Source organism: Propithecus coquereli, unplaced genomic scaffold (assembly GCF_000956105.1).
Source record: "Propithecus coquereli isolate 6110/MARCELLA unplaced genomic scaffold, Pcoq_1.0 Scaffold221, whole genome shotgun sequence".
Classification (NCBI taxonomy): Eukaryota; Metazoa; Chordata; class Mammalia; order Primates; family Indriidae; genus Propithecus; species Propithecus coquereli.
In genome coordinates, this window is record NW_012147301.1 from 2,446,844 (window position 1) to 2,457,842 (window position 10,999).

Here is a 10,999-nt window from a genome sequence, read left to right on the forward strand (position 1 = left end):
TAGAAGAGATAAGGTCTTGCTGTGTTGCCCAGGCTAGTCTCAAACTCCTGGCCTCAAACAGTCCTTCCATCTTGGCCTCCCAAAGTGCTGGGATTATGGTCATGAGCCACCATACCTGTCAAACTCACTATTTTTTATTTTGTTACAGATCCTAGGGACCTAGACTATTTTCGTGCCACCACCCACTCTCTTCCTTAGAGTTCTCCCCTCTATGCCCAGGTCTAGCTGTACAGCAAGTTACTATTTCCCAAAGCAAGAATATGTTCCTATTTCCTTTTAAGGATTTCACTGTTAACTATCACTTCTTTCATCTCAATAGGACTTTTGATTGGATCTACACATTCATCACAGACAGTTTGAGATTATGCTTTCTCACGAGGGCCTGGACTTAAGGTGTTACTGATTAAGGACAGATTTATAAACATGCAGACTAGAAGTATAGGTTATATAGTTGATGTTTTTTAGAAAATTTGGTGTACTCAGCCAGTATTTTCCTTTAAATGGAGTATAATCCAGCCCGTACATGTAGGCAAAACTAGTTATCTGTAGTAAACAACTTTAGATCTACAGCAGCTCTTGAGACAAATGCTCATTTGAAGTCATAGTTTGAAATTGAAGAGCTTGGTAGAGATGATTTAGGATTAAACTGTTTGCAAAAGTCAGGATTACCAGTTGACCTCCTTAGTCATAGAATAAGCCAGAAATACTTCTGAGTTAACATTTGAGTCTAAAAATACAGTCTTTTGTATGTGCATGTTGGCAAAAAAAGCCTTCACTGCTGACAAATAGCTTACCTTTATAGAAAGACTTCTCTGAATTTAGTTAGAAGCTGTTTTAATATTAAGAATATGAACCGGATGCAGTGGTTTGCGCCTATAATTCCAGCTACTTGGGAGGCTGAGACAGGAAGATCACTTGAGCCCAGGAATTCGAGACTAGCCTGGGTGATACAGCAAGACCTCACCTCTTTAAAAAAAAAAAAGCTTTTACGTTGACTTCAGCACTCAGTTCCTAGTGTATAATGTAGAGAGAAATAATACTTCTTGAGTGAGTGAATTCAATTAGTGATTTATAGAATTTTGTTTGTAACCTGTTTTCCATGTAAATCATTACTTTTTATATCTTTAGGAACAGCTGTTACTAGAACCAATGTTTGAAGTCCCTAATTCTGATATTGTTTGTGTGGAGGTTGACAAAGAAGTAGTAGAAGGAAAAAAGGAACCAGGATATGTGCGGTAAAGTATATTTTCAAGCCAGAACAGATTTAAATTTAAGATCACCTCCTTCTTGCTGTGGGTTATTGGTCTGTCATTTAAAAATTACATAAAAATCCTTATGTTTGTAAGGGAAGCAATAATCTTAAGTTTTCTGTAGAAAAGTGTAATTTGAGTTTATAAAATAATAGCATTTTTGTGTCTTTTTAAAAATTGATCTTCAAAATCAGCCTCTACTTTTTTCTCCTAAAAAAAAAAAGTATCAAAACAGACATAACAGCAATACAAATGAGATTAAAATGAATTTTTGCTACTAATTCTCTGATAGTCTTTGAATGACTTTTTTATGTCTTTCACAAGTCTAAAACTTTATCATAATTTTTTTCTCCCAGTACTATCCTATCAGTTGATAAATTCAACACATCTTTCACTGCTTTATTTTATTCCAGGGCTCAGCAAACTTTCTCATAAAGGGCTAGATAAATACGTTAGGTCCATAGAGTATGTATTGCAACTACTCAACACTGCCCTCATGGCACAAAAGCAGCCATAGACAATATGTAAATAAATGACTATGTTTGTATTCCAATAAATCTGTATTTACAGAAAGAGGCAATGGACTAGATTTGGCTTGCAAAATCTAGTAGTTTACTAACCCTGATTTATTCAATAAGTATTTATTATACAGGGCTTAATGTTACCTACACACAAGTTAGGTTTCTGTTGAACTCAGTTACAAGGTATATGTTTTATGTTTGTTTATCTTCCAAGATAACTTAGGAGGCAGTTGATTGGTTTTGAACAGCCTCAGTTATTCAGAAAGATGTAATCTTTTATTTCCATTATTTAATGACATTGATGTGTGACTTTAAAAGGTATTGTGATGGTCTAAATCATAATTTTGACTAATTTGAGTCAGGTCAGATTTGGTCAGAAATAGTCAGCTTCTTTACCACATACATATGCTAAATTAAAGCATTTGCGTTGAAATAACAGATTCTACTTTATTTGTTGAAAAGTATTTTTTAACGCTTCATAATTGAAGACCCGTCGTCCATTTAATTCAGTAATAAATTTGTTAGGGAAAAATCTTGAGAAATTTATTTGCATCTCTTGGTTGTGTAATCTGTTTCCCATATTTCACCACTATGCCAACAATATTTAAAATGCCCTGAATATTTTCTATTTTTGTGGCTTTTTTAGCTAGAGGATTAATTTAGTATTCTAAGTCTAGAAATCATGTTTACCTCCAATTTTTATTTAAAAAACAAACATGGCTTTTCATTATAGGGCTCCAACAAAAGAATCCTCCGAAGAGGAATATGACTCTGGTGTTGAAGAAGAAGGATGGCCTCGCCAGGCAGATGCTGCAAACAGCTAAAGTGTCAGATTCCTGTCCTGTATATAAAGCTTTTCCTTCTTTTGTTTAGGATCATAACTGTCTCTACAGTCTGATATTAAAGGCATTGGATCTATCTTGGCTATCATACATGGTCAGAGAAGCCTTTAGGATAAGAATCAGATCATGTATATTATTGTAACATCACATCGATTTATACAGAGGACATTATGTGGACTTTAATGATACAATGTTTAGAGATAAATGTACATTATTTTGGTTCAGTTTTTAAAAAATATGCTTTAACAAAATTCTTAGGAATTCTTTTAAGCAATGCAGGTATTGCAATAACTGTGGATTTTACAATAATGTTACTCTACAAATGGGAAAATAAATTCTTTAAAATTAAATGTTGGGATACCATTCTTTAGTGTTACCTTTTTCTACTTACATTTGTTTCCTGAAAATACCAGAATTCATCTGAAAAATTGGACCAGGTAGTTTTCAAATTGTTAAAAATTTCATGAAAAAAATACCCTCAAGAACCATATTTTGATGATTTGTTTGGCTATATTCTTAGTCTTATCTGCTAATGCATGACACTAACTTCCCAATTGGCACTATAAAAAAGGCCATTCTCTTACTGACTTGTCTGATTTATTTGCCATCTTTGATCCATTTTGGTACCATGAGTGCGTAGATGGAATTGAAGTCTGGCTTAAATCTTCAGAAAAAGACTATACATCTAATCCTATAAATAGCAATAAGTTATCAGTCACAGCAGTAGCTATGTGCGAAACTAGATATCCTGATATTGTTTACTTACCTCAAGTACTGAGCTAATTTTTTTGTTTTGTTTTTTGGTGCCAAACATTTGTCTAATTCTTTGGCTTCATAGAACATTAAAGAAAATCTGTGTTTTGCTATCTGCCAAAGTGAATATGTCATACTAACATAGGTTACTAACCTTCATTATATAACAAAACCTAAAAAGTGGGGGAGAAATTTGGTACTTGAAAATTGTATCATTTGATTCCATAATTATTAAAATATTTGGGTTTGGGTACCTTTTAAGTTTCTTTCATTCTGTAATGATACAAGTTTCTATTATTCTGTTCAATCTCTCATTTATAATTGTTATAAATCAGAGGGTTGTTTGTTTATAGACTCTCGAGTTTTCCTTTTACCTACTTTTGCTTAGGAAAAGAACCTTAAGCGATTAGCAAATTCTAAATCCTGTTGATGAAGAGTTGAGCTTTCTATGATGTAATAAAAGGAATGTAAGATACCTATTTATGGCTAGGGTAGGGCCAGAAATGCACTTTGTATTACAGAGTATTTAAGGCTAGTTGCTATAATATGGCACAGAAATAGGTATCCTTCTTAGTCTCCCTAATAATGGTTCAAGATCTTCTCAGGAAGTCTTTCATATTATAACTCTGTTCATTATCTTTCTCTTTTAGCATCATTTTCTTTTTTGTAGAGTGGAGATCAGAGTAGCTTCTAAACATGTCGAGGGTAATCCTCCAAAAATGGGCTGGGAGACATTTTAGTCACAACTACTTACATTTGGTTTTGGAAGTTGTTAACAAAGCATAAACGATGTTTTTAAATCAAACACAACTGAGTCTAACTACAATTTGTATCTTGGAACTTATGTTTTGGCATTTGAATAAAACAAAAGGTCTAAATGAAAGCCAACGTGGTGGTGTGTCCATACTGCAACAGTGCAGGAGCACTTGGCATTGACGGCAACAAGCGTGGCCAAACCAGTGCCATTTTTAAAAGGGCACAGTTGTCATATGAGCTGCCTTATTCTAGGGAGTGGTTAATCCGTGGCACTTCATATGCCTCTGATAAATTCTTCTAGTTGTAGATCCACAAAATTTAATTAAGGTGTTTATTGAAAATCCTTAAGTGTCCCTCACAGAACATGACACTAGGGATACAGATCAAGATTTTCAAGAAACTACTCTTGTAGGGGAAGCAAACACAAATTTCAGTACATTTTAATAGTGGAGGTGAGGTAGGTACCAGTTGGGGTGGTACAGAAGAAGGGTCTGTAAGAAAATATAGGAATATGCCAGAAAAGAATAATGAGAATTAAAATCTCAGAGATATAAAACAACAAATAGGGAGCCTTAGGAGTTGAGAAATAGATAACAACTATGACCTCCTGTTAATACTCTGAGATGACCATTTAATATTCTCTCCGTCCAGCTAAAGACATTGCCTCATATTTCATTGAGAGATCATCAGATGGAACTCATCATCCTGCTGTCTATAAATCTACCCACTTCATCACGCAGCCTTTCTAGTTAAAACTGAAGGATTCCTCTTAACCAAAACTCAGTCATTCCTCATATGTTCTGGGTCCCATTATCTCCTCTCATTTCTCAAGGCGTTTAGTTCTTTTATTGGTATCTCTACTAAGTTATTTGTCTCCTTCCTTCTGAATCATTCCCAGCAGCATCTAAACGCTGCCTAGTAGTTCCTGTCTAATACCAAATCTCCCAAGCTTAGTTACTTATCTTTCCAACACCCTAAGTACCATTAGGGTAAAGACCTAGCCTCTTTTGTTAACTCTATTACCAGCACCTACCATAGTGCTTCTTATATTTGGTGTTCCGTACATTTTTAAACAAATAATAGAATGCCTTGTATGCCAGGTTAAATTGTAATTTTTTGCAGAAAGTAGTGGAGCATTATTAAAAGGGGTTTAGCAGGGGAGTTGGCCATGATTAGATGTGCATTTTGGATTGTTGGGAAGGGCAGGCTCTGAGGAAAATGAATGGAAGGAAACATAACTACTCAGCATTTCTCCAACACTCGGCCTATCTGCTGTCTCATCAGTTTTCTGCTCTTTTTTTCAGATCATTTCTCATCTGCATGCAAACAAAACACAACTTCCTTGAATCCACATCCTTTCCACCCGTTGACCAGCTTGTTCACAGCAAAACTGAAAGTTGGTCTTGCAGTTTCCAATTCCCCTCCAGGCTCTGACTTTTAGATGAGAAGCTGTTAGAAGGTTTTGCACAGAGAAATGACATCTGACTTAAGTTTTTTTTGTTTGTTTTTAAATTTTTTTTAATTGAGTGGGTCTGTGAAACCGACTTAAGTTTTAAAGGCCACGTCAGTTGCAGCGTGAGAGAACAGACTAGGAAAACAAGGAAAAGATGATGAATTGGGCTAAGGTGGTAGCAGTGCAAGTAGAAGAAAAAGTGAATGGGTAGGTATTTTCACAAGTCCAATGAAAAGTGGGATCCTGTGTTCTTCAATGGGGAAACTCATGAAGATGTCTATTATTCCTGATTTAATTTTTACGTTTAATATTTTTTAAAAGCCAATAGATTTTTTTAATTGAAACAAGCCGATTCTAAAGTTCGTATGGAGGAATAAACAAAAATGGTGAACAAGTAAAATGCTAATGTACGCTCATATAGTGCTTACCTGCTGTCATTCTATATTTAATGCAGCAACTCTGAGGTAGATACTATAATCAACTCTTCTCATAGATCAAGAAACCGAAGCCCAGAGTGGTTACGTAGCTTTCCCAAGCTCACACGGCTAGTTAACAGAGCCAGGATTTAACCCCACGTAAACCAGTTCCGGAGCTCCTACACTTAACGCACTGAAAGAAGGATGAAGAGGGCTGCCTCTACTAGCTATTTTGAAAATATAAAGCTTCAAAGATTTAAGTGTGTACCAGTGTATGAATGGACAGACCAATAAAGAGAGTTCAGAAATAGATCCCAAATACATATGGGAATTTAATATGTGAAAAAGGTGACATTTCAAATTATCAAGAAAAATAAATTTAATAAGTGGTATTGATAACTGAGTAGCCATCTGGAAAATATAAGATTATATCTTACCTAATAAATTGTATTTAATTTTTTATGTCAATTTGAGATTACCTAATTTTAAGATAAAAACTGAAGCCTTTAAATGTTGTGTAGTATCACAATAAGAGTTTCTGACAAGTTTGGGAAATAGGGTCAGGCTCTCTGATTGGTTCCTATGGTATGACCCAAGAGATCATTCCCTTTCAAAATCAGGAACCCTTCTAATTCATCTTCATTCCCGTCTTCAGCTCTTGGCATAGATAGTGCTTAATAAATGTTTGATGAACATATGAAATGGGGCATGTCCATCATCCAGTTATACTTTGCTCAGAATTACAGTGCTTTGAGATGTAAAAATCTAATTGTGATGATAGAGCAACTGGACATTCATAGGCAAAAGAGAAAGGAAAGAAAAAAAACCTCAATCGACCCCTAAGTCTCACACCTTATATAAAAATTAACTGAAAATGGATCACAAGCCAGGCATGATAGCACACACCTGTAGTCCTAGCTACTCGGGAGGATCCCTTGATCCCAGGAGTTCTAGTCCAGCCTGGGTGATATAGCAAGACCCCGTCTCTTAAAAAAAAAACCACAGACTTAAATACAAAACAATAAAATTTTAAGAAAAAACACAGGAGAAAATCTTGCAGATCTACAGCTAAGTAAAGAGTCCTTAGAGTTGACACCAAAAGCACAATCCAGGAAAGCAAAACTGATAAATTGAACTGAATCAAAATTAAGAACTTCTGCTATGCAAAAGGAAAAACCCAGTCTTATATAGAAAATAATTAACCAGGCGTGGTGGCACATGCCTGTAGTCCCAGCTACTTGGGAGGCTGAGACAGATGGATCGCTTGAGCCCAGGAGTTTGAGGTTGCTGTGAGCTAGGCTGACACCACGGCACGCTAGCCAGGGCAACAGCGTGAGACTGTCTCAAAAAAAAAAAACCCTGTAAGATGAAAAGACAAGCTACAGAGTGGGAGAAAATACTTGCAAACCGGGAAGAACTAGCACCTACATTACTGGCTCTACCCCTTGGACACACTATGTATATGTGTCGGTGCAAAGGTAATTGTGGTTTTAGCTTTGTGGGAATTTGCCATTTGATATTGGAATACATTCTTAAATAAATGTGGTTATGTTATACATCATTTTAATGTGCATTTCTTTATTTTTTTGCTAATGACTTGTTACTTGCTGTTTATTTTATATTTATTTTAGACTATGGAAATGATATTGGACAAAAAGCAAATCAAAGCGATTTTCTTATTCGAGCTCAAAATGGGTTATAAACAGCGGAGGCAACTTGCAACATCAACAAGGCATTTGTCCCAGAACTGCTAACGAACATACAGTGCAGTGGGAGTTCAAGAAGTTTTGCAAAGGAGACGAGAGCCTTGAAGATGCGGAGCACAGTGGCCAGCCATCGGAAGTTGACAACAACCAATTGAGAGCAATCATCAAAGCTGATCCTCCTGCAACTACAAGAGAAGTTGCCGAAGAACTCAATATTGACCATTCTATGGTCGGTCGGTTGGCACTTGAAGCAAATTGGAAAGGTGAAAAAGCTCCATAAGTGGGTGCTTCATGAGCTGACCAAAAATCAAAAATCATTTTAAAGTGTCGTCTTCTCTTCTTGTATGCAACAACAATGAACCATTTCTCGATTTGATTGTGACATTCAACAAAAAGTGGATTTTATATGACAACTGGTGATGAACAGCTCAGTGGTTGGACTGAGAAGCTCCAAAGCACTTCCCAAAGCCAAACTTGCACCAAAAAACAGTCAGGGTCACTGTTTGGTGGTCTGCTGCTGGTCTGATCCACTACAGCTTTCTGAATCCCGGCAAAACCATCACATCTGAGAAGTGTGCTCAGCAAATCAATGAGATGCACCGAAAACTGCAATGCTTACAGCCAGCACCGGTCAACAGAAAGGATCCAATTCTCCACGACAATGCCTGACCACACGTTGCACAACCAATGCTTCAAAAGTTGAATGAATTGGGCTATGAAGTTTTGCCTCATCTGCCATATTCACCTGGCCTCTTGCCATCTGGACTTTTTGCAGGGAAAACGCTTCCACACCCAGCAGGATGCAGAAAATGCTTTCCAAGAGTTTGTGGAATCCTGAATCCCGAAGCATGGATTTTTATGCTACGGGAATAAACAAACTTATTTCTCGTTGTCAATAATGTGTTGATTGTAATGGTTCCTATTTTGATTAATAAAGATGTGTTTGAGCCTAGTTATAATGATTTAAAATTCATGGTCCGAAACCACAATGCCTTTTGCACCATCCTTAATAATAGAAATTAACGAGAGGCTGAACATGAGTCACAGGCAAGACTTTATTGGGGCTTATGCTTGAGCACAAAGGAGACAGCAGAAAGGAAAATACCAGGCTGGCTCCCCAAGGGGAGTTTGGGGACATTTTTAAAGAGGCTTAGACAGGAAAAGGGTGACTTGTAAGCATGTAAAAGGTAGAGATTTTCTTGCACCTGTGTAGTTCTGTTACATGCTTCTTCATGTGTTACATGTCTCATTAGCATGTTAAATCTCAACCCCTAGGCATGACTTTTAGCATTATAATGTGATTATATAATAAGGGAAAAGTCAGGGTAAGGTCAGTATGGTGGTCTGTTCTAGCTTGAGGTGATTAAATCTGGAGAGGTCTGGTTTCTCTGCAGCCAGTTGTCTTACCAGCTTATGTTGGTATCTTGTTCCACTGGTTGTGAAAAACATTACTCACAAGATAGATGGTTTAGCTCTCAGCTGATATGGGCTGAATTCTGGCGATTAGGAAAGTATTTTCTTTAGCTCTCCTGCAGCTAGTTAGGCCAGGTTATGTTGGTTTCCATGGTCAGGGGTGAGGGGCCTGAGTCCTGTCTCTATGCTGTCTCATCTAGACTATATAAAGAACTCTCACCAGTAAAAAAACAAACAATCCAACTAGAAAATGGGCGAAGATGTTCAACATAATTAGCCATTAAGGAAGTACAAATTAAAACAACCATGAGATATCACTATATACCTATCAAGATGTCTAAAATTAAAAAATGATAACATGAAATGCTGGTGAGAATGCAGAGAAACCAGATTACTGAAATACTGCTGGTGGGAATGTAAAATGGTACACCACTTTGGAAAACAATTGTAAGTTTCTTTAAAAACTAAACATGGGGCTGATGCGGTGGCTCACACCTTAATCCCAACACTTTGGGTGGCCAGATTGCAGGATTGCTTGAGGCCAGAAGTTTGAGGCCATCCTGGGCAACAAAATGAGACCTTGTCTCTACAAAAAAATAAAAAAGTGAGCTGGGCGTGGTGGGGCACAACCGTAGTCCCAGTTACCCAGGAGGCTGAGCCAGGAGGCTCACTTGAGTCCAGGAATTTGAGGCTGCAGTGAGCTATGATAGGTGCCACTGCACTCCAGCCTGGGTGACAGAGAGAAAGACCCTATCTCTAAAAAAAAACAAAAACAAAAAACTAAACATGCAACTCTAATACAACCCAGCAACTGCACTCCTGGACATTTATCCTAGAGAAGTGAGGATTTGTGTTCACACACATACACAAAACCTGAATACAAATGTTTATAGCAGCTTTATTCATAATATCACCAAACTGGAAAAAAGCTCAACAGGCAAATGGCTAAACAAAGTGTGGTACATCTGTATGGTATTGATAGTATTACAGCATATTTATTTCAATAAAAAGGAACCCCATTGATACACACAACAACCTGGATGACTCTCCAGAGGATTATGCTGAGTGAAAAAATCAAATCCGAAAAGGTTATCTACTGTATGATTCCATTTATATAACTTTTTTTTTTTTTTGAGACAGGATCTTGCTCTGTCACCTGGGCTAGAGTGCACCAGTGTCATCATAGATCACTGCCTCACTGCAGCCTCAAACTCCTGGGCTGAAGCAACTCTCTGCCTCAGCCTCCCGAGTAGCCAGGACTACGGGTGCACGCCACCATGCCTGCCTAATTTTTCTATATTTAGAGAGAGGGTCTCTCTCTTGCTCAGGCTGGTCTAGAACTCCTGGCCTCAAGCAATCCTCCCACCTCAGCCTCACAAAGTGCTAGCATTACAGTTGTGAGCTACCGAGCCTGGCCAATATAACATTCTTGAAAAGACAAAAATTGTAGAAATAGAGGATAGATTAGTGGTTGCCACTGGTTAAGGAGAAGACGGGGCTAAGGAAGAGAAGTGGGTGTGACTATAAAAGGGTGTGAACTAAAATAAAATTTTAAGGCTCACCCCCCCACACACCAGCTGACTTAACGGACCCCCTTGTGGCCAAAGGAATATCCTAAAACTAAATTGCCTGCCAGGAGGAAGGTCAGACCTGCTTCATCATGCCCCCCTGCCTTCTTGGGGACATCCTTTGTAACCCATTAACAGGCCTAAGGATATGCAAGACAAACCTATACAGGTCCTCAATTTATACAACAAATATATGTCCGGTGGCTTATCTCTGATAAACAGCTCCTATGTTAAAACATTCCAAGCCTTTAGACAAAGTTTCATGTCTTTAACCAATTACAAGCCAAAGAATCTTTAAACCCACCTATAACCTGTAACACC

The 10,999-nt window shown here is 37.4% G+C and overlaps 1 protein-coding gene across 1 annotated transcript in view; it reads left to right on the top strand.

The window, feature by feature from the left end:
• Window positions 1-2,968, top strand: part of CLPX (caseinolytic mitochondrial matrix peptidase chaperone subunit) — a 62,008-nt gene extending 59,040 nt beyond the window's left edge. Inside the window, exons 12-13 of the mRNA XM_012644823.1 lie at window positions 1,129-1,235; window positions 2,505-2,968. Coding sequence (XP_012500277.1) covers window positions 1,129-1,235; window positions 2,505-2,595 — 198 coding nt within the window. The 3' untranslated portion in view covers window positions 2,596-2,968. The remainder of the gene's footprint in view (window positions 1-1,128; window positions 1,236-2,504) is intronic.
• The last annotated feature ends 8,031 nt before the right edge of the window (window positions 2,969-10,999 follow it).